We start from the raw sequence: 22,539 nt of genomic DNA on the forward strand, positions 1-22,539 counted from the left end.
TCAAAGTATTGGAATATGTATTTTCGTTAATCCAAGTATTGGAACAGGGTGACGTTATTTCTACCCTAGATTTTATATTTCTACCCACCTAATAATTATTTTTTAGGTGATCCATTAATACCTGACAACTTTTACTTTTTTTCAGCCAATGTGTGTTCCGAAAATTGTATATTTTCAATAGAAGTGTATGACTTTTAAGAAGTGTTTGACTCTTAAGATTTCAGCTTTTTCAGTAAAATATAAGTATTGGAATATGTATTTTCGTTAATCCAAGAAAAATCACTTTACCAACCACCAACTATTAACATTAATACAACAATAAACATATTATAATTACATCTTATATAAACTAATCAGTAAAAAGTGATTATCATCAATAAAAAATAACAAATTTCTTATGTCCACCAACCACCACCTTCACAACCGCCGGTATATCACCACCACCGCTAAAAACCACCGGAAATCGCATGAAACATCCGCTGGCCACTATTAACCACCATCAGATAGTGAGATATAGAGAGAAAATCGAAAGAGAAAAAAAGAGAAGGAGCAAGATTAAGAACGAGAGAAAGAGAAGTTAAAAAAAAAATAAAAAAAATAATACCTCGCCGGAAATCTCTTCTAGACGACGGAATCTGCTCTCCCGCATTGGACCGCTATTGGACGGCTGCGTGCACTTTTGGTAGGGCAGAAAGAGAAGTAAGTCATTTTATATTCTATAAATTTACATTTGAAACCCACCTATTTTGAGGATATTTTAAAATATACCCTTTAACTTTATAAAAATATTAAAAGAAAACGTTCGAGGGTGTGGCTTTTCACGGCCTCTTGTTTTTGTCTAATGATGAATTAAATTTTTATAATATATTTTTAGTTTTCAAAAACAAATTAGAAATTCAGTTTACAATCTCCATACTTTATGAAATAAATTTGTTGCTGAGGGTGTGGCTTTTCACTGCCTCTAGTCATTTTGCATTTATAAAATTAAACTTCATTTGTTTTTATCTAACGATGGATTATATATATATATATATATATATATATATATATATATATATATATATATATATATATATATATATATATATATATATATATATATATAAGAATTAGCTTTATTTTTTCATAGCTTGAAAATTAAAAAATTAATGAAACTCAGAAAATATCATTCTAATTTTTATTTTTATTTTTATTTTATCTAACGGGTGGAATAAGGCATCATATTTAATTTTTAATTGATTACATAAATTTTAAAAAGTTGACATATTTAATTTTCATTAATATAGTTTTTTATTTTAATAATATTAAATTATTTGATGTTTTTTTTTTTTTTTGTATATAGAGATGTTTAAGTTATTTGGAATCAATGTATTTGCTCGAGATGAAGATACTTCTATCAAGAATTCGCCATTTTCCACCAAATAGGTTATATACTTCTACCACATAATGAAGTTTTATATTTTTCTTATAAACTAAAACACTTAAAATTCAATTTTAGATGTTCAAGATTATAACATTGGATGACGACCGTGACTCTTTTAGAGTACTGTGGAAATTACTAGTTGAGTCTCCAACATTGATTACATACACGGAAAACTACAAAGGACTACAATCAATGTTGATAAATTATCCACGTAAGTTTGTTTATTAACTATATTTCTAAATCACAACCTTCATATTATTGTTTATGTACTTATTTTGTTTATTTAATTTACTTCATAGGATACATATTTGTTGTTAATATTCCAATAAATTAGCATAATATATAAAAGATTGAAATACTATGTAAAAAAAAGCAAAAGGATGCAACATAAACTGTCACCTAAATAAAATAAACATGAGACGAGAAATAAGTTTAATGTCAATATTTTGTTTATTAACTATAATTCTAAATCACAACCTTCATATTATTGTCCCTTCTGCATCTACATGGCAAACTATGTATTGGCCGCGTTTTGATTTATACAATCAACTTAGATCTCGTACTTCTGAAAGACATTGGATACATATTAAAGACTAAGTGCGAATGTATTTGAACCTTTTTATTATTTTTTGCATCAAATATTATTTTATATTTGAACTTTTTATTATTATTTGTTGCATTAAAATATTATTTTATTATTGTTGTGTCGTGTTTGAACTTTTTTTTTTTAAAAAATTGAATAAAAATATTTACACATCATAACCTAATTATTAAGATTAAAAGGATATATATTGTAAGCTTAATAAAAATGGGAGTGCTAGAATTGAAATAAAAACAATATTTTCTTTATTCCCCCTTCACGTTTTTTATTAACTATTTTTACAAACTTTCGTACAAATTATTTCACAACTTTTTAAAAGAAAATTACAATCTTTTATTACTTTTTTACAAAACTTTTTTAAATATTTTTAAACTTATTTTACATCATTTTTAAATGTCTTTACAAGGTTTTTTTTTAATTTTTTTACTAACCTTTTAAAACTAACTTGCAACATTTTTTAAACCTTTTTACAAACAACAAAAGTATATTGAAAAATAAAAGTAAAAAGTTTAAATGGTTTGGAACTTCATTAAAAACGTTAAAAGGGTATGTAAAATGTTTTGAAAAACGTATGTTGTAAAAAAAGCTTAAGAAGGCTTGTAAAAAAGTTTATATGTTGAAAAAAAGATTGCAAAAAAATTTAAAAAGTCTTGTAAAAAAGTTTATATGTTGAAAAAAAAATTGCAAAAAAATTTAAAAAACTTTGATTTAAAACGTTATTAAAAAGTTTAAAAAGATTGTAAATTAAAATAATATCTTCAAACGATGTATTAAAAGAATATAAAAAACATAATAATTAAGTAATCATTAGTTAAAAAGTAAAATGTAATTACGAGGGGTAAGATTAAGTGGAAATGGGGTAGGATAATTGCTGCCTTATATTTTTGACTATTTTCTATTGCTTTTTTTTTTTCATTTATCCGCTTTTTATGTAGCAATTCCCCATAAGTCATCATTTGTAATTTTAGTTTACAACCTTTTACTTATATAAAAGTATCAAATCAAATCCTTACCTACCAAACTTTTATTTTCACATATATTTTTTTAGTTTATTAATAATATACAAAAACTATAATTTTGTAAAAAACTTTCGGCCATATAATCTTTAATTTTATCATAAACAAAAAAACTAAAACGATTTGTATTTTTATGATCAAAAAAATTAATAATACTATTGACATTAAACTTATTTCTAATCTCATGTTTATTTTATTTAGGTGACAGTTTATGTTGCATCATTTTGCTTTTTTTTACATAGTATTTCAATCTTTTATATATTATGCTAATTTATTGGAATATTAACAACAAATATAATTCAATTGATATATATATATATATATATATATATATATATATATATATATATATTTGTGTCAATTATATATTATATATATTCCAATATATTTGATCGTTAAAATAAGAATTTTCTATGTTTTAATAAGAATTGATATTAAGTTTTTAATAGATATTAATTTTAATATATAAAAGATTGAAATATATGGTGAAAATAAGAATGTTAAAATTCACATTTTAACACATAAATAGATTGGATGGTTAATTGTTAATAGGAATTGATATTAAGTTTCTAATAGATTATTTTACATATTCTTATTTTAACATTTTTATTTTAACGACAAAATATATTGGAAACATATGTAATTGAGACAAATATATATCAATTGATCTTTTGAATAATATAAGCTTTAATTTAAAGATCAATTCCAAATATATATATATATATATATATATATATATATATATATATATATATATATATATAGGGTTAGGTTCATGTGAGACGGTTTAATTTTGTGAGACCTTGAGACGCATTTTTTTATTTATTTTTATTTCTTTTAGTTAATTCAAGTTCCGAAAATAATATTTAAAAAAAGAATTTTTGAATTTTTTTCATTTATTTTGCATTTTAAAATTATTTTTTAGAATATGTCAATGTAATATTCTATTAAAATATTTTACGTATTTTAAAAAAAAAACGGGATTTTTTTATTTATTTTTTATTATTTTTTTATTTATTTAATTTTTTTAGTTAATTCAAGTTCCAAAAATAATATTTCAAAAAAAAGAATTTTTTTGATTTTTCCATGTATTTTGTATTTTAAAATTAATTTTAGATTTGGTCTCACGGTATATATATATATATATATATATATATATATATATATATATATATATATATATAGGGTTAGGTTAATGTGAGACGGCCTAATTTTGTGAGACCTTGAGACGCATTTTTTTTATTTATTTTTATTTCTTTTAGTTAATTCAAGTTCCGAAAATAATATTTAAAAAAAGAATTTTTGAATTTTTTTCATTTATTTTGCATTTTAAAATTATTTTTTTAGAATATGTATAGTGTAATATTTTATTAGAATATTTCATGTATTTTTTAAAAAAATGGGGTTTTTTTTTATTTTTTATTTTATGTTTTTTAGTTAATTCAAGTTCAGAAAATAATATTTAAAAAAAGAATTTTTAGTTTTTTCCATTTATTTTGCATTTTAAAATTATTTTTTAGAATATGTAGTGTAATATTCTATTAGAACATTTTATGTATTTTTCAAAAAAAAAATGGTTTTTTTTTAATTTTTCTTAGTTAATTCATGTTCCGAAAATAATGTTTTAAAAAAGAATTTTTGGAATTTTCCATTTATTTTTCATTTTAAAATTATTTTTAGATTTGGTCTCACGGTCTCACAAAATTAGAATGGTTTCAAATGAACATGAACCTATATATATATATATATATATATATATATATATATATATATATATATATATATATATATATATATATATAAAGTTGTGATATTTGGGTTTAGTTGTGAATTGAATGAATTAAGTGTGAATTTTCTTTTTAAATTGTGAAGTGACTATATAAGTTATATATATTAAGTTGTGATATTTGGTTTAATTATTAATTAAATAAATTAAGTTGTGAATTTTCTTTTTAGATACGTTCCAACACCGTCACCTTCTCCATCTCTTTCTCTCTGAACTCAAGTGAAACACATCTGGTATGTTGATTTTTTATTTTTATTTTTTTTCCTTCTGTTAAGCTGTGAATTTAATGTTTTAATATCACATTTATTGTTTATTTTTGTTAATCATAGTTTTTTCTGTTGTTAAGTTGTGGATCTATGTTTTTTTTTCTTATTTGTTATAATATATCCATCAAATTGTTATTCATACTTTATGTTTGATGGTTGTTATACTGTGAATTAAAACATAGAAAATATGTTATTATGTTAATGTGTTTCTCGAATAATGTGAATTTATTTTTTTTAAACTGTGAATTATGATTTTTAATGTTTCAACTATTGTTCAGTTGTGTTAAAGTTCGTTTTAACTGTGAATGAGTGAATTGATATGGTTTTTAGTTGTGAATACTATGAAAGAGAGTCCTAAACTATTTTTTTTGTTTTTTTTTCTGTTAAAGTGCGAATTTGATGTTTTAATCTCTTATTTGTCGTATAATTTTGTTAATCTTAGTTTTAGCTCCTATTAAGTTGTGAATGTATAACTTTTTTGAATTAAACTTTGAATTTATTATACTAGTTTGTGAATTTTCTATATTGAATATTGTATTAATTGTAATAACTGTTTTAAGTTGATAATAAGGATGTAAATACTACTTTTTGTGTATTAAAATGTGAATTTAGTGTACTAAGCTGTAATTTTTGTGTTTTAAATAGTGAATTGATTGCATTAAGCTTTTAATTTTCTTTTTGAACTATGAATTGACTACATTAAGCTGTGATGTTTCTGTTTGAACTGTAAACTGAGTAGATTAAGCCGTGAATTATGCGTATGAAAGTATGAATTTACTTGTATTAAGCTATGAATTTTATGTATAAACTTTGAATTGACTATATAAAGTGTGTTAAGTTGAAAATATGGTTGTGGGTGCATACTTTTTGTGTATTAAACTTTGAATTTTGTATACTAAACTGTGATTTTTGTGTTTTAAAATGTAAATTGACTGCACTAAACTGTGAATTTTCTTTTTAGACTATGAATTAACTATATTAAGCTACGAGTTTTGTGTATTAAATTATGAATTGATTGTATTAAGTTGTAAATGAATCGACATTAAGTTGTGATTATTTTATAATTTTTTGGTTGCTTTTGAAATAATCTAAATTTTATTCACAACTTAATATATTAAATTCACAATTTAAAATATGAATGATTTATGTATAATATTTTTTGTTAATTTTCTTTTGAATATATTTATTTTTTGTGTTGTATAAATATGTAAGAATACATTAGTTTTAATAATAATTTTGTATTAAATTCATAATTTAAAATATGAATGATTTATGTATAAATTTTTTTGTTAGTTTTCTTCTGAATATATTTATTTTTTGTGTTGTATAAGTATGTAAGAATACCAACTTGTAACATCCCAAGAATCCTATGTAAAAACTTCATTTTTAAATCGACCAAAATTCATCAAATATATCAAACAACCATCAAAGTATGACAGTGTCAAAATAGTTATCAGAGTACAAATCCCAAAATCATAAAAAGTGTGAAAACATGGGTGAATGCTTTGCGATTAGGCCGGGCCCTTCCCTTTCGAACCAGAAGTACCTGAAACATAAACTAAAAGCGTAAGCACAAAGCTTCGTGAGTTCCCCAAATAACACATACCATACATCATACATAACATACAACGGGTCTATTTCTTCCCTAATTCCCTTTCGACTCTCTAAGTCCCTTCCGACTCCTTCGGTATCTTTCAACAGGTATGGGTCTATTTCACCCCTACAACTAAACATGCATTCATACCAGCAAGAGTCACAAAGACAGAAAGCACATACAAGCATATCAATAAGTGTCACAAAGATCACTACCATTTTAGAACATATTCCAATGGGCCAGTATTGGTGCCTTCGAACCACAAATACAGTGAGGAAACTTACCTCAATCTAAAGATGCACAAATCACACTCTCTAGTTGCTGCTACCACGACTCCTCAATGTAAACACAGTCAAACCAACCCTAATCATTATTTAGGGTAATAAATGAAAGTCCAAAACATAATCCCTATTAAAAAGGCCCACTCATGGCCCAAAAGACTTAAGGCCCAAGCATTGCCCAAAATACCTAAGGCCCAAAAATGGCCCAAAATACCTAAGGCCCAAAAGACCATCTGGTAAGTAAGCTCGGCGTACCACCTTGTTATGCCAAACCTACAAGTTCTCACAACAAAGGAAACGAGACTGCAACGCGTTACACTGAGTTATGTATGCCTAGCGTACCTGATTGCCAAAACTCCATTAAGCACTTAATGCCTTAAGTCTAAACGTCCAAATCACAGATCTATTTTGTGGGAAACATTTTAAATGATAAAGTCATCAACTTGATGCCTTTTCATGGCTCAATGAGGCCCAACATGCATTTCTAACACTTTAACTTCATATTAGAAGCATCAACTCATGCATGGTGAGTTTAACCCATCAAGATGTCATTTTTATGATTCTACAACTCTAGAAATACCAAGAAATGACCAACACAAGTTCTGGAGTAACTTCTACTCGCAAGAACCAAACTAAGGGACCAAAAGCATACCAAACATAATCTCAATTCTAGATCTAAGCTAAGGAGTCATAAAGTTTGAAGCTATATACCTCCAGAAGCTTGCAAAGGTGAAGAGAGTTTTGGATCTTCAAGATCCAAGCAAACTAATCCTCCTCCAAAGAGATCTTCTTCTTCAAGATGTACCCAACACACATCAAAACACACACAAGATTCAATATCCTCTAAGAAGGGGGTTAGGGTTTCGTAGAGGCTGCTTTGGGACAAAGGAGGCTGGTCATAGAAGAGGTATTGGGGTTATAATGGTGTTTAAATATGGGTCCAAACCTTAAAATTTAGGGTTTGTCTCAGGCTCAAGTACACCCGGCGTACTCTAGGTACGCCCAGCGTACCAGGAGGGTTAACCCTGTATCGAAGGCTCACAAGGTACGCCCAGCGTACCTTATTTATGCCCAACGTAAATACACAATGCATAAAAATAAACATTTAGGTTTTTAATGATTTTATATGGGAACTGAGCGTTACAAATGCCCCCGTTCTTCTCCCCCTCTTCTCACGCCGACAACCCTCCGACAGACATCCGTCGATGTAAACTTTCTACCAGATAGTTACGAAGATCGAAGCACATCACAACGACCTTCATTCGTAGATTCCTATATGCTAATATCGCTAAAAAGAAGAGTGACGAATGGGTGGGGCAGATCGAAGAACACCAGTAAGAATGTTAAAGAAGAGAGTGGCGATGAGAGATAACCAATAAGAATCTCAAATTTTTAATTGATTGCAACCCACCTTTGGCCTACTGCTAATCGCCTTCTCTCCCCCTTTCTCGACTGTCGCCGCCTTAGCTATTTCCGATTAACGAATCTCTAATCCATACTCATTCTTAATATGAGGTTCAATTTCTATTTTCAATAAGAAGAAACTCGGGTTCAATTTACATTTGCTTTTATATGAATTAGGGTTGGTGTTTGTGTGTGTGAAAGTTATTAGAGTAAATTACACGAATGGCCCCTATAGTTTGGGATAATTTGTGCGTTTGGTCCCTAACTTGTTTTTTTTTTAACTCGGAATGTTCTTGCCTAAAAAGACTATTATTTAAGTAGAGAAAATGGTGGGGTAGGTAAGGTAAGGTGAGGGGTTGGGTTGGGGTTGGGGGTGTGTTTATTTAAATAACAAAATAGTTTTTTTAGATAACACAGGGACCAAGCACGTAACAAAAACAAACAGTAGAGACTTTTCCGAGTTAAAAAAATTAGTTAGGGACCAAACGTGCAAATTACCCTAAACCATAGGGACCATTCGTGTAGTTTACTCAAGTTATTAAGTGGTGCTTCCATTGAAGTCGATGGTCCAACCATGACACTTGGACATATTCACAGGTCAGTGGTTTTTTCGTTTCACCTTTGTGTTAATGGTAGATTCAGATTCGACGGATTTCAAATAGAAAATCAAACCCAATTTTTCTCCCTGTTTCACTTGAAGCTTCAATGGTGGAATTTGGGTTTTAGTTTCAGTTTGTGTAGTTTTCAAAAATTAAAATCCAATTGTGTTTTTCTATTTGAACCCGAGTTCTTTTATCTTTCTTCAGTGATTTATTATTACTATACTTTATTAGGACTTTGATATCACTTGGTTTCTTGCACATATTAATCTTACTATAGATGAATTAAATGGAAGGTTTCTTAAGAAAGAAAGTTGAATAAAATTTGACTTACTTTAAGAACACGGACAAGAAGAAATGGAAATTGAACGAGTTAGGGTTTGTAACGAGATTTGTTGTCTTGGTTGTGGGGGTAAGGTTAAGATTTAAATTAGTTTGTATTTTAAAATAATTATAATTATAAAAATAAGGGTAAATATGTCATTTTATCATGGTCTAACAATAAAACTTAACACCATTAACGACATGGAACAAATGTGGAACTTTTAAACATATGAGGGATGATCCGAATTAATTCGTGTAATTTATTTTTTTTATATTTGTAGAAAAATAAAATTTGATTTATACATATTTAAATTTTATTATAAAAGACAACCTATAACTATAAAGTTACACGTATAAAAGAGAATGAGTGCAATACAAAGTACAAACCAATCTGGGTCTTCCTTTTTAGTTGTATCATATTGTATAAATTTCATATTTTTCTTTTTGTATTTTTTTTATTCGGATTGAATGAATAAAAGTAATTAATAAAAATAGTTTAAAAGAACCAAACATGTGGATAATGGCATTGTTTCATATGGTAAAATTAATCAAAGATATACATTTTAATACATTACAATTATTTGTGGTTACATATAATATATCTTTGATTATCGACTACCATAAGTGTTGCTTAAATTTTTTTTTTTATAACTTTTCATTGTTTAAATATTTAGAAAAGTTGAAATACTTTATACAGATAAATTTGTAAAAGTACATCAATACATGTCAATCATAAATGGTGGAACATAATTAATAGACATCGTCATTATTATATTCGAAGACGAGGATCACAATAATAGAGGCCTGACGGCTGGCATTTCCCTATCAATCATCAAGTACAATAACCGAATATTTAAGAAGAAATGTAGAATATTTCGCTAAAGATTTATGTATAGGATGTAATAAAAGAAATGATAAATCGTGCTAATTTCAACTACGATTTTTAAGATTTAATTATAATGAAAATATTTTTTAAAAATAGTCATGAATCTTGCGTATGTCATTGCGAAATTATGGAATGGACTACGAAAAATATATATATACCGGGCAGAGAAATTCTCATTTGGACTTAAAAATCATGACATTGGGTTACAGAATGAGCGTTAATATACATGGGACATGGCGGTGGTCCTCCGATGAGAATGATTCGAGCTAGAAGAAATTATTTCTTAGTTTTTATTCTTTGTAAAATAATATACCACATCACATATAAGAAGTCGTTCAATTATATATATGAACATGTATTGATGTATATGTTTTTGTTAAGAATAAACCAAACTAGAAGGGGGAGTATTTATAATCAGGGCGTTCCAAGACAAAGAGTCAGAGCGAAGGAAAAAGTAAGGCCCCTTAATAAATGAAAAATCAAATAAATATAACTACTAGTTCATTTTGTTTCAATAACATTTACCAAAAGACAAATAAGACCCACAATAAAACTTTTTTATAGATTAAATATACAATACCTTCCATATGACTTGTGATAAATAAAACATTCTATATACATTCATATATCTATAGTGAGCATTTTTATAATGCCACACTTTTTTTTAATGATATAGGCAAACAAGTAAAACCAAATAAATCGGCTTTAGCTGGAATACATAGTACAAACTAACTAAAGTAGCCTAAATAAAAACCAACCATGTAGACAACTTTTAAAACAAGGGAAAAAATGTCAAAAGAGATTTTTAGGAAAAAAACATAACACTACTTATATGATGTAGAACGAGAAGATGTAAGCATCACAAATCTTATTATCGGCGAAAACCTTTTCAATGAAAACAAATTAAGGGCAAAATAGAATTTTTTGATAAAACATGTATATTTGTCCTGATATAAGAACACAACAACACCATCTTCTCCTAGAAACTTTCACTTTGATCATCAAATGGATCTTCCACACAAAGCTATTTGTCTGATCTAAACCTATAAGTATGCTAAAGTCATTACATTAAAAAACCAATATTGTAAGACTCCATAGTCCACACTCAACAAGAGAGTTATTGAAAAACAATTATAGATGAAAACTTACAATATTGATGAAAAACAATTAATGAAATAACATATTCAAAAGATCAAAAACAATAAAAAGCAGAACAAAACTTATAAATATTCTTTTACACAAAATATTTGAATTCTTGAAGAAGTTAAGAACTAGGATCACATCATAGCCACATAGTCCGGATCGAAAATTAGAATCAAAATTTTTGGTTACACCATACAGACATTTGTTGGATTAATAGGTTGTTCAAAAAAAATGTTGGATTAACAACACTTATACATATTAAGGTGTCGAGAAATAAGAGCATTTATAAATCAAAAATTGAGAAAGAACTTCAGAAATTGAAATGAGAAATCAAAACTTAGAAACCATTTAATCTGATTATTCAAACATAAGTTAGGGTTAGGTTAAAAAATCAACTTTCATAAATTGTTAATTTGATTATAAATAACCTAACTTCGGACAATACAATGATTATCAGAAATAGAAGGCGATTCACATTGGTTATCAAAAAGAACTTCACATTCTCCTCATTATTTACACTTTTTTATCCATATAAAAAAAATATTCAGTTCAAAACAAATTTACATTTTTTGAGAACTGAAGAGACACGTTGGGAAGAGAGAATCGGTAGGTTTTCAAGAAGCCTGGGCTGACTAATTAAGAGAGAGATAAAAAATATCAAAAAAATATAAATAATAAATGTAACTAATTCCTTTAAAAAAAGGTGTGATTACAAAGTTCGAACTCGCGACAACTTTTGGAAAGTTCAACACAATCAACACCTTAATCATCTCAGCTCAGAATAAGTTTATTTCTTATGTGCATTGTTATATTTATATTAACTAAAAGTATATATATACACAGGTCGTGACTTTTGGGGGCCCCAAGATTTGGCGAGGCCCGGGGAGGTCGCCCAGGTTGCCCTGCCCCTAAGGTCGGCGTTGTATATAATATTCATACGATGAGAAAAAGAAAACTAGTTCGTATGGTTATATAACGTCATCTGAAGTGCAAACATGCATTAACGTTAAAGATGATTAACCAAATTCCGTCTAATGGGAAAGAAAAAAAAAACGCAACCATGGAAAAAAGGACAAAATTACATAAATGGTCATTGTGTTTTACAAAAAAAAATTACTATTTCATTCCATAACCTTTTTTATGTGATGGTACCTGTGGTTTTAAAACTTTGTATGTTTGGTCCATAGGTTGTCTAAAATAACTTGTTTATCCTTTAAATTTCTTTTAACCACTTTCATTTAAAAATAAAATCTGCCACCGCCTTCTTCCCCCATCTTCATCATTAGTACTGTTTTCTCCCTCATATTCTTCCAGATAAATGAAATCGACTCAACCGTTCATCTTTCCACACCAAAGATATCATAAGTGTTTGTTCAGTCCATCTCCACCGACTACCCATCCACCATCAACGTTGTTTTGTATCCACACCTCAAAATTCGAGGTTCAAACCATAAATTCATTTCTATAGCGACACATAGGCGTATACAAGTTATAGTTTAACCCAAAAATCATTTCGACATCCTTAGATATCGATCTCCTAACATCTTATCTTCAATAAAACCCAAATTCACTAAAAACATGTAGAAAATGGAGGTTTGAAGATAATTTCATACCAATTTAAGTAGGTATGAAGAGGATTTCTCAAAAAACCCAGATTTGATAATCGATTTTTTTATTACTAATAAACTATGTTATGTACATTTAATTCAGGTTTATAGGGGGTTTGGATTTCAGGGTCCTACAAGATAGGATTTTAACCATAATTAAACCATATCAAATATGTTCCATGAAAATTTATGATCTAAAAAAAATATGTTCCACAAAATCAAACCACATTAAGAACTCGTTTTTCCAACACCACCAACATATTCAAACTCGTACATATTTCCCCACACTAGCAACATATTCAAACACATAAATTTTGTGCTAAACTAATAGAAACCAACAAAGGAACTCAAAAAGTAGTGTAAAACAAATTGAAAACAATATGAAAAATCAAAATCAAACTACATCATATCTGGATGTTCATATCACATCAAAATCAAACCATACGCAAAACGGTAACGAAGGGGATAAAATATGTATTTCGAATCTTTCAGGTTCATTCCTGATCTAGATTTGCATGTGGGTTTTTATGTAATGTTTTCACAATTTGGATTTTTCCCATCCATAATCAAGAAAGGAGATTGAAGTTGTAGGTTTGGTGTATCTTTGTTGTTGATCAGATTTTGTTTAGGAAGAAAATGGGTATAATGGGAGGAAAGAGGGGGGTGTAGGTTGTGAGGAGGGTAGGACTTATTTTATTTCACCTTTTTAAAAATTAGAATAAATAAAAGAAGAGAAGAAAATAAATTAAAAAGGGTTAAAATATCATTTTACAAGGATTAGGGACCAACCATGTAAGAAATGAAACCATAGAGACCATCTTAATTAAAAAAATGTTAGGGACTAAACATATGACATTTATAAGGCTAAGGAACTATTTATGTAATTTTGTCATGAAAAAAATGACTAATAGCATCCGGTGTGGATAACGCCAATGGCGTTTTTGTCGACGTGGTCGGTCGGTAAGGGCGTTATCACGGTGGCTGCACCCCCCCCCCCCCAATGCTTTTTGTTGTTTCCTATTATCACCACAAAGTCCCAAAACACAGATTCTTCCTCTGTTTAGTGTCAGAAGACGATGTTCCAAAATTTTCCGGACCGATCCATAAGACGGTGGAACTAGTAATCACGATCCTGAAGAACCTAGAACATCCTAGAATTCTCTAGGACACTAAAGTATAACATATAACCTTATAGAACTTTGTATCTAAATAAAGATATTGTAGGAACAATGTAGAATACTTGAGAATGTACGTAACTTAGAAACTTCCCTTTGAGGAGGTGTAAGCTTCCTATAAATAGGGGGATGACTCATTTGTCCAAACCACCGAGAAGTTCTCTTGTAAGAAGTTGAGTTGTATACGAAGAAGCTTTATTTCTTACTTTAAAAGTTATCTCTATCGTTTCTCTTGCTTCCTTGAGTCGTTAGTACATCTAGAGTAACGAAGTTTGCCTGACTTAGTCAAGAAACACTAAGTGGCACACGGTGATTAAGACGTCTCGTGACATTAGGATATCCTTATTCTCCTTTTCTTCCTCTATTTTCTTTACCTCAACGAGTTTCTTCAATTCTTCCTTCTTCTCAAACTTCGTTTCCTTCAAGAAGAGAATGACATTAGGTTATCCTTCATTTCTTCTTTTCTCATGGTCTCTTTTGCCGAACAAGTTGAGTATTTTAGGAATTGCGGTGATGTTCATCTGATTTAGAGAGAAAGAAGAAGAGAGAGAAAGGGTAAGAAGTAGTTTAAAAGAGACTCAATGACCATTTACATAAGTTTTAGAGACCATGGAGATCGAGTTTGTAAAAAAATAATTAGCACGGACATGGACTATTTATATAATTTTGTCTTTAAAAACAGTCCTTGTGATTTTTGAAAAGTGTCACTCTTAGGATATCTTTGGAAAGTGTTAGAATGATGGTCCTTGAGGTTTCAAAATCAAACACAAATAGTCTTTTTTTGGTTAACTCTGTTAAAAATAGTATTTAAATACTTGTAAAATGATATATTTACCCTTAAAACCCCATTTTTGTAGCCAGGGAAAGACGAATTCGGTTATCTAATTTGTAAATTAGGTATGGAGATCGCAAGATACGTGAGATATATTTATGGATTAGTTTTTTTATTATGTAAATTAGGTTAGGTAGGTAATTGGTTATAAATGATTATGATTTGGTGATTAAATGGGACTCCACATGATTTAGATAATCTCTCTTCAAATGTTTCTTAAGGAGGTTGATAAAAATGGATTCAGATATCCTTAGACATTCAATTTCAACGATGAAATGGATTTATAGTTTTAAGTTTTTCACTTCTATGTTTTTTATTACAATATCAAGACAACCAAACCTTGCTTTTTGCGATTTTAATATCAAGATAATCAAGTCCATTATGTGATCTACGTAAACTCATATGAGTATAAGAAGCAAAAAACACTAAATTAAATTCAATCATCTTAGTTACTCCTATAAATCAGTCTATTTTTTTTTTCGAGTACAGTGCACTGTGGTTCAGAGTTATGTTATATTAGATTGGGATTTTAGGTGTGAAGGGGATCTTTCGTGAAAAGTGAGGTGGTCACCAAGAGTGGGAGAAAAAAGAAAAGGGAGATGGGGTAGGATGGGTGTGTAGTAGAGAGGAGGGATGGGATGGAGTACCTTGTTAAAAAAAACAAACGAAATAAAAAGGGGTAAATAGGTAATTTCACATATATTTAACCTTTATTTTTAACGAAGCTAGTTAAAATAAGTAATCATGTTTGATTTTGAAACCACAAGGCACCAATGTAATGATTTCCGAAGATATACTAGAAAGTGTCGTTTTTAGAAACCCCATGGACCATTTGAGAAAATTTGTCTAATATCAACAACATAAACATTAGGAAAAAAATTATACAGTTGGTACTTATGGTAAAGAAAACTGTCAAAACGTTTATGTGCTTGGTTGTTATGGTTTTATTTTGTTGCGTTGTTAGTTCTTTAGGCATTAAATCTTACCTTGAGTTGTTATCATTTTTAAAATGACCAATATACCATAATTTTGTCTCTTATGTTATTTAACCATTTTATAAACTACAATACCAAGTATGTAAATGAAAGGAAATTAAATATGAGACGTAGATGTTAGTTCACCCTCGTATTTTCAACTTCATCTTTCGACCCCCAAATACTCTTCGCTTGAACACTGGCATGATCTATCTTATTTCAATGTGCTTGATCACACCCATCCATAATGTCTTCCCTTCAACACACCAAAGACATGGCAAGACGATGATGGGTGGTGGAGATGACAGGGATAAAAGGAAAGGGTGTGAGTGTGGTTGGGTTTTAATGAGATGAAATAAAGAAATAACAAAAAGATACTAATAATGGTAAAATATCATTTTACATATATTTAATATATTTTATAGTTCAATATTAATGATGTTATTTAAAAGAACCATACAACAAAATATAACCACAAAAACCAATTATAAAGGTCGTGTTCGGCAAAACTAGCTTGTAGCGGGTAACTTTTGCTTGTAGCGTTTTGTTAAACGCTACATAAAGTACTAAAGTAGCATTTAGATTTTAAGTGTTTTGTTTAAACTAAACACTAGAAGCTTGTAGTGCAAAACTAGATTTTCTGTTCAAAACGAAACGTTTTGTCAAACGCTAAAAGCTAGAAGCTCTCAAACGCTCTGTGCCGAACAGCCCAAAAACATTATAATAATTATATATCCTTGTGAATTCCACAAACTATATTGGTCTAATTTTATTAAACCATGACGAGAACCCAAATTGTGATTTCTATAGTTAATTTATCCACTTAGAAACAAAAGAAAAGAAATGATAAAAAAAGAAAAAATAACAACATATAAAATTACTAAGCTAACCCTACCTTCTATGCATCGTGCAGCACGAGTGGGTAGTTTTTATACGCACGTTTTAATATATGTATACGTCCCCATTGACTTTTCAATTTTTCATCATCTTTCATTAATTCATACCTATAAGGCTATAAGTAGCTTCAGATCTTGATCGTGTTTAAAAACCAAAACAAATTATGAAATAAAAGAGGATACACGAATTAGCTACAGTTACTGAATCTGAATATGGCAACTTCCATTGTCACTTGTAGTGTAATTACCACTCTCCATAAAAACACTTTTGACCCTTTCTCCTCATCCTCCTCCTCCACCACCGCCATCTCCACCGTATCACTCCCAAAACTCACCGCCATTGATGGGTGTTTCTCTTCCGCTAACAGCAGGTATTTCACCTCCGGCAGCCAGATTTCTCATCGTCGTACCAAGTCAAAGATGTAAGTCCCTCCGTCCTCCGGGCCACCCCTTCTCTATCTATATATCTTACTAATCTTATACTTCAAAACTAATTCTTAGAGCTTTGCATTGAAATCTTTTTCAATAAAACTTTTTGGGTATTTTAAAAAAAATGTAAATGAAACGATCTTTCCGAGAATTTTTTTATTTAACTATTTTTTTTTGAAATAATTATGTTTTTTAAGAGTTAAAGATAAAACAAATGAATCACATACATCGATGTTAATCATCAATGAATTCTATACTCATCACAAGTGGTCCAACAAATTCGGTAGAGTAGAGTCGGGTCAAAAAATGATCGCGTAACATATATAATTCGAAAGTGATCGGTTTAGTTTTTTATATGAACTTTAAATACAATAATGTTATTACATGTTTTTTCGTATGATTAATATAAAAAGATAACAATTTCAGGGAGTTTATCGTCTATGCCAGTGACCAAATCGGAGATCTCCTCCCCTTCGGAATTCATTTGCCCGATTCTTTGTCAGTTGTTTAAAATACAATCATATTTTTTTTCTTTTTAAATAGTTTTAAATAACAGGTAGAAAGTATTTATATTTTGCAGGCCAGCATGGACTCCTGGATTTCTATTGGCTGTAATCGTACCCTTCTTCACCAATAAATGGGGGCCATTTGCCAAATTCAAAGGTAAAATCATTTTGGAAGAAGAAGAAGAAGAAGAAGAAGAAGATATATATAGATTAATATTTTGAGATTAAGAAATTAATAAATATGGGTAATTAAAATGGTATGCATGTACAGAGGAGCTGGACAAGGTGGAGGAGGCGGTGGACAGCGTGGCGGATAGAGTGGAAGAGATGGCGGAGAAGGTGGAGCATTTCGTGGATGAAATAGGAAATGAATTGCCGGAAGGCAGTGTTTTAAAATCAACTTTGGAAAAAGTTGAAAATATTGCTGATAAAATAGGCAAAGATGCTCACATGGTTTCTGATATAGTTGATAAGGTAATGGTACTTACTACTATTACCTCTTTCGGTATTTGTGATATTTATGGTGTAATTATATGAGATTAAAACTTTTATTTTAAACAAAAAAATTATTATCTAAAAGTTACTTTAACTTTTTTAAAGTTTTTAGTTTTTTATGTTTCTTATTCTAAACTTTTTTATAAATTTATAACTACTTTTCACAGATTAAACGGCTAGTATTATGTTAAAATATTTATTTATGTATATACTTATAGATCTCTAAGATTTGATTTGCTAAAAAGAACTATAATTAATACGATTATGAGACGATTTCTTTCTTGAAAAAATAAATAATACTTTAAGTTAAATAGCTAATAAAATAATAATATGACTTCATGAATGCTACCTACCAAAAATATATACAACAAATCAACTAATAATAATGGATTCCACATGCAAATTGCTACCTACCAATGACATTTTAAAATTTTGGTTATTTAAGTATTATGTGATTTTAATAATTAAACGTATATCTTGTCAGATTTAGTGATTAAAGTCATTAAACAATACAAGTAAATAATTAAATGTAGATGCTTCTATCTTTATAAAAAAAAATGCTACTTAGTACTAAAAATCAAGAGATTAAAAAATCAAAAGAACATGATCGGGTGATGTATGTTTATAACTATATGTCAGATGTATTTATGATATGGGTTAATTTAAAAATAACTAATAAAAATATCTAAATATTTAAAAACTTTGAATTTATAAAAAAAATAAGAAAAATAATGAATTATTATAATAAAAATGTTTTTATCTTTTAAATTTAAACAAATAATTTAAGTAAATAAACAAAAGAAACTAATAAACTTTAATTTTGGAAATTTTAAAATTAAAAGTAAATTCATTAATGAAATTGAAATTCATTTATTATTATATTTGTTGTAATTTTTACATTAAAATATTATGTAAAATTTAATAAAATAAAAACTCATAAATGACATACGGAAAAAAATTAATTTAAAATAACCACAAAATAACATTTGACAAATTGAATAAGAGTGTGACTGACAAGTGGCAAAAAAAAAACTTTATTTATTAGAATAGATTATATGAAAATAAAACTATTGTCTTCGTATACATATTGCTAATTCTATTTATGTTTTCTTATAATGACTATGGGTAAACAAAATCAAATAATTAGTGCAAATATTTCAGCATTCATTTATTGGACTAACCATTAAAATCATATAATGTGTTTAAGTCAATAACCTTTTACTAAAACCTTGTTATCACAACATGATATGCTTGTTTTGGTTTAATATTCTTATGATTTGACAATTTCAAATCAGTCTAACATGTTTGGTATTTGATATGTAGTTCTAAAAAAATAGTTGGAAAGTTTAATATGATAATGTTAAAAGTTGAAACCACATAACATGATATTTTATCATTACCTTTTGTCCCTAGGGAGACTAGAAAAAAAAAAAAAAAAAAAAAAAAAAAAAAAAAAAAAAAAAAAAAACCATATGGTCCATTAGTTATAATCTAGGTAAATTGTATCAAACTTGAAGTTATATACATCGCAAAAGCTAGACCTTTTAAAATGTTTGAAATTAATGGATTAAATAAAAAAACACAATTGTGTTTTAATAATTAAAAACAAAAACAAAAAACAGACAATTGAATTAGTTACATTAGTTGAGAAAGATTCTTTTGTATTGTATCTCCCATGGGTGTGTGCACAAGCCCAAGCGACAAAATAACTCTGGGACCTTTTTTAAGGAAAATCTTAGAAAAATTATGCTTTTAGAAAAGACGTGAAGGAAAGCATATATATATATATATATATATATATATATATATATATATATATATATATATATATATATATATATTATGGTTTTAATAAAAGTATATTGCTATAAAATTGACATGAAACATTAATTTAAACAAGATCAGAACATAAAAAAGTTTATAATAAACAAAAAAATATTACACAATATTTTTTTTTGAATATTTTGAATATTGAGAGATAATATGTTAAGTTTTTTATTTAAATACAATAAAATTCTGATCGTTGTATTATGGGGATACAATAATGTTTGTAGAATTCTATTCGTTTAACAATCGTAGCAATTTGTATCATGCACTTTTTATAACTGTACATTTACAATCATCCATATTGAGGTATTTAATTTAATTAAAATTTGTATAATATCTTATATCATAAAAATAAATTATTTACTTATATAAAATTATTTTTGCAGATGGATGAAATGGAAGCAAAAGTGGAGGATATGTTCAACAAAAAGACAAATCATGATTGATATAACAAAAGAAAAACATAATATAATAAACAATGGAATGAAGCTTTTCCCATTGAGTCATAGCAATGTAGATTTGAAAGAAATTAAGAGTTCCTTTTTGTGCCTCGAATTGATGCTTATAAGATTGCAATTCTTCTGATAACTTGCTTAATTTGTCCTACAAACAATGAACACGTAACTCTGCCTGTTTTCCCATTTCATCGGCCTCATTTCCAAACTCCATTAAAGCTTTAACATCATGATCATACAATAAACATTCTTTCTCCCATTTTGTACACCGAGTCAACAAGTTACCACACTCCAAGGCTAATTTCTGATTCTCTTCTATAAACTTCTTTACAACTAGTGCATTCATGCTTGATTCAACCTAGGATGGATGGATAGCAACAAAAGAATTATTATCAATTATGACCTCTTTGGATATGTTCATCTTTCTTTTCATGGTATGACTGGATTACAAAATCAATAATTGAACAAACTAGAAACTTTCACAAAAAATATTGTTTGTGCTAGACGAAAAAGAAACATGATTTTTACCTTTTTAATAGTATTTTCTGTAATGTTATGTTAATTATGGAGGTGACAATTTTGACCGGTTTATCTAATTTCTGACTCCTCCATAACATACTCTAAATCAAAAAACCCAATCAAGACAAGGTCAAATAAAACATTGAGAGGATGCTTGGATGTATGTTTCCAAAATGATAATTGTAACTTAAGGAATCGGAATCAAATAATGAGGTGCTTAAGTTTTTCCGATTCCTATTCCTTAAGTTGCAATTATCATTTTGGAAACATACATCCAAACATCCTCTCAATGCTTTATTTGACCTTGTCTTGATTGTTTTTTGAATTTGAGTATGTTATGGAGGAGTCAGAAATTAGATAAACTGGTCAAAATTGTCACCTCCATAATTAAAATAACATTACAAAAAATATTATTAAAAAAGAAAAAAAATCATGCTTCTTTTTCGTCTAGCACAAGCAATATTTTTTTGTGAAAATTTCTATTTTGTTCCATTATTGATTTAGTAATCCAGTCATACCATGAAAAGAAAGATGGACATATCCAAAGAGGTCATAATTGATAATGATTCTTTTGTTGTCATCCACCCATCGTAGGCTGAATCAAGCATGAATGCACAAGTTGTAAAGAAGTTTATAAAAGAGAATTAGAAATTGGCCTTGGAGTATGGTAACTTGTTGACTCGGTGTACAAAATGGGAAAAATAATGTTCATTGTATGATCATGATGAAGCTTTATTGGAGTTTGGAAATGAGGCTGGTGAAAGGGCAAAACAAGCAGAGTTGTGTGTCCATGGTTTGGAGGAAAAATTAAGCAAGTTATCTGAAGAATTGCAATCTTATAAGCATCAATTCGAGGCATAAAAGTTAATTATTAATTTCTTTCAAATCTACATTGCTATAACTTAATGGAGAAAGCTTTATTCTATTATTTATTATATTATGTTTTTATTTTTTTATATCACTCTTGATAATAATCATAAACGTGTAATTTAATGAAAGGTTGACAAAGTAATAGACAACGATTCTACAGAAGATCTTTGTAACATCCAAAAATTCAAGACAATTTAAAACTTTTTCAACCATTCAAAACCATTAAGTTATTACAAAGTGTTTTCAAAATAGTTTAGACATCAGAGTATCCCAGAAATCAAGAGCATAAAAATGTGAGGACGTGCACGATCACGCCTTCGCCTTCCTGCGATCATCTGAGGTACCTGAAACAAATCCAAAAACTGTAAGCCCAAAGCTTAGTGAGTTCCCCTAAAATACCCACACCACAAGTAACACACATATAATAACAGCATACTATGGGCCCAATCAACCATCGGGTTGGAATGCCCCAAGCCCTCAACCATCAAGTTGGAATGCCAACATAATACTTGTCCAATCATCCTTTGGATGGTATACCCTCAGCCCATAACCATCGGGTTGGAATGACCACATTCTATGAGTCCAATCATCCTCTGGATGGAATACTCTCGACCCACAACCACTGGGTTGG

General features: G+C 28.6%; 1 protein-coding gene and 1 long non-coding RNA gene across 2 annotated transcripts; one reads left to right on the forward strand and one right to left on the reverse strand.

The window, feature by feature from the left end:
• Positions 1 to 283: 283 nt before the first annotated feature.
• LOC145067335 (uncharacterized) lies at positions 284 to 685 on the reverse strand. Its single transcript, XR_013688830.1, has 2 exons — positions 605 to 685; positions 284 to 486 (listed from the first exon to the last, which is right to left on the reverse strand). It is a non-coding gene; the product is annotated as an uncharacterized LOC145067335 (long non-coding RNA).
• A 16,243-nt stretch (positions 686 to 16,928) lies between these two features.
• LOC145083363 (uncharacterized) lies at positions 16,929 to 20,705 on the forward strand. The gene is made up of 5 exons (XM_079023377.1): positions 16,929 to 17,229; positions 17,663 to 17,734; positions 17,817 to 17,899; positions 18,014 to 18,216; positions 20,451 to 20,705. Exons 1-5 carry the CDS (start codon positions 17,021 to 17,023, stop codon positions 20,508 to 20,510), a joined length of 627 nt encoding a protein of 208 aa, XP_078879503.1. The 5' UTR covers positions 16,929 to 17,020; the 3' UTR covers positions 20,511 to 20,705.
• The last annotated feature ends 1,834 nt before the right edge of the window (positions 20,706 to 22,539 follow it).

Source organism: Lactuca serriola, chromosome 1 (genome assembly GCF_051521515.1).
Source record: "Lactuca serriola cultivar US96UC23 chromosome 1, Lser_US96UC23_V15, whole genome shotgun sequence".
Lineage (NCBI taxonomy): Eukaryota > Viridiplantae > Streptophyta > Magnoliopsida > Asterales > Asteraceae > Lactuca > Lactuca serriola.

Coding starts and splice junctions, on each gene's coding strand:
- LOC145083363 (XM_079023377.1), top strand. CDS start 17,021: ATGGCAACTTCCATTGTCACTTGTAGTGTAATTACCACTCTCCATAAA. Junction 17,230..17,662: donor CGTCGTACCAAGTCAAAGAT/GTAAGTCCCTCC, acceptor TAACAATTTCAG/GGAGTTTATCGTCTATGCCA. Junction 17,900..18,013: donor GCCATTTGCCAAATTCAAAG/GTAAAATCATTT, acceptor ATGCATGTACAG/AGGAGCTGGACAAGGTGGAG.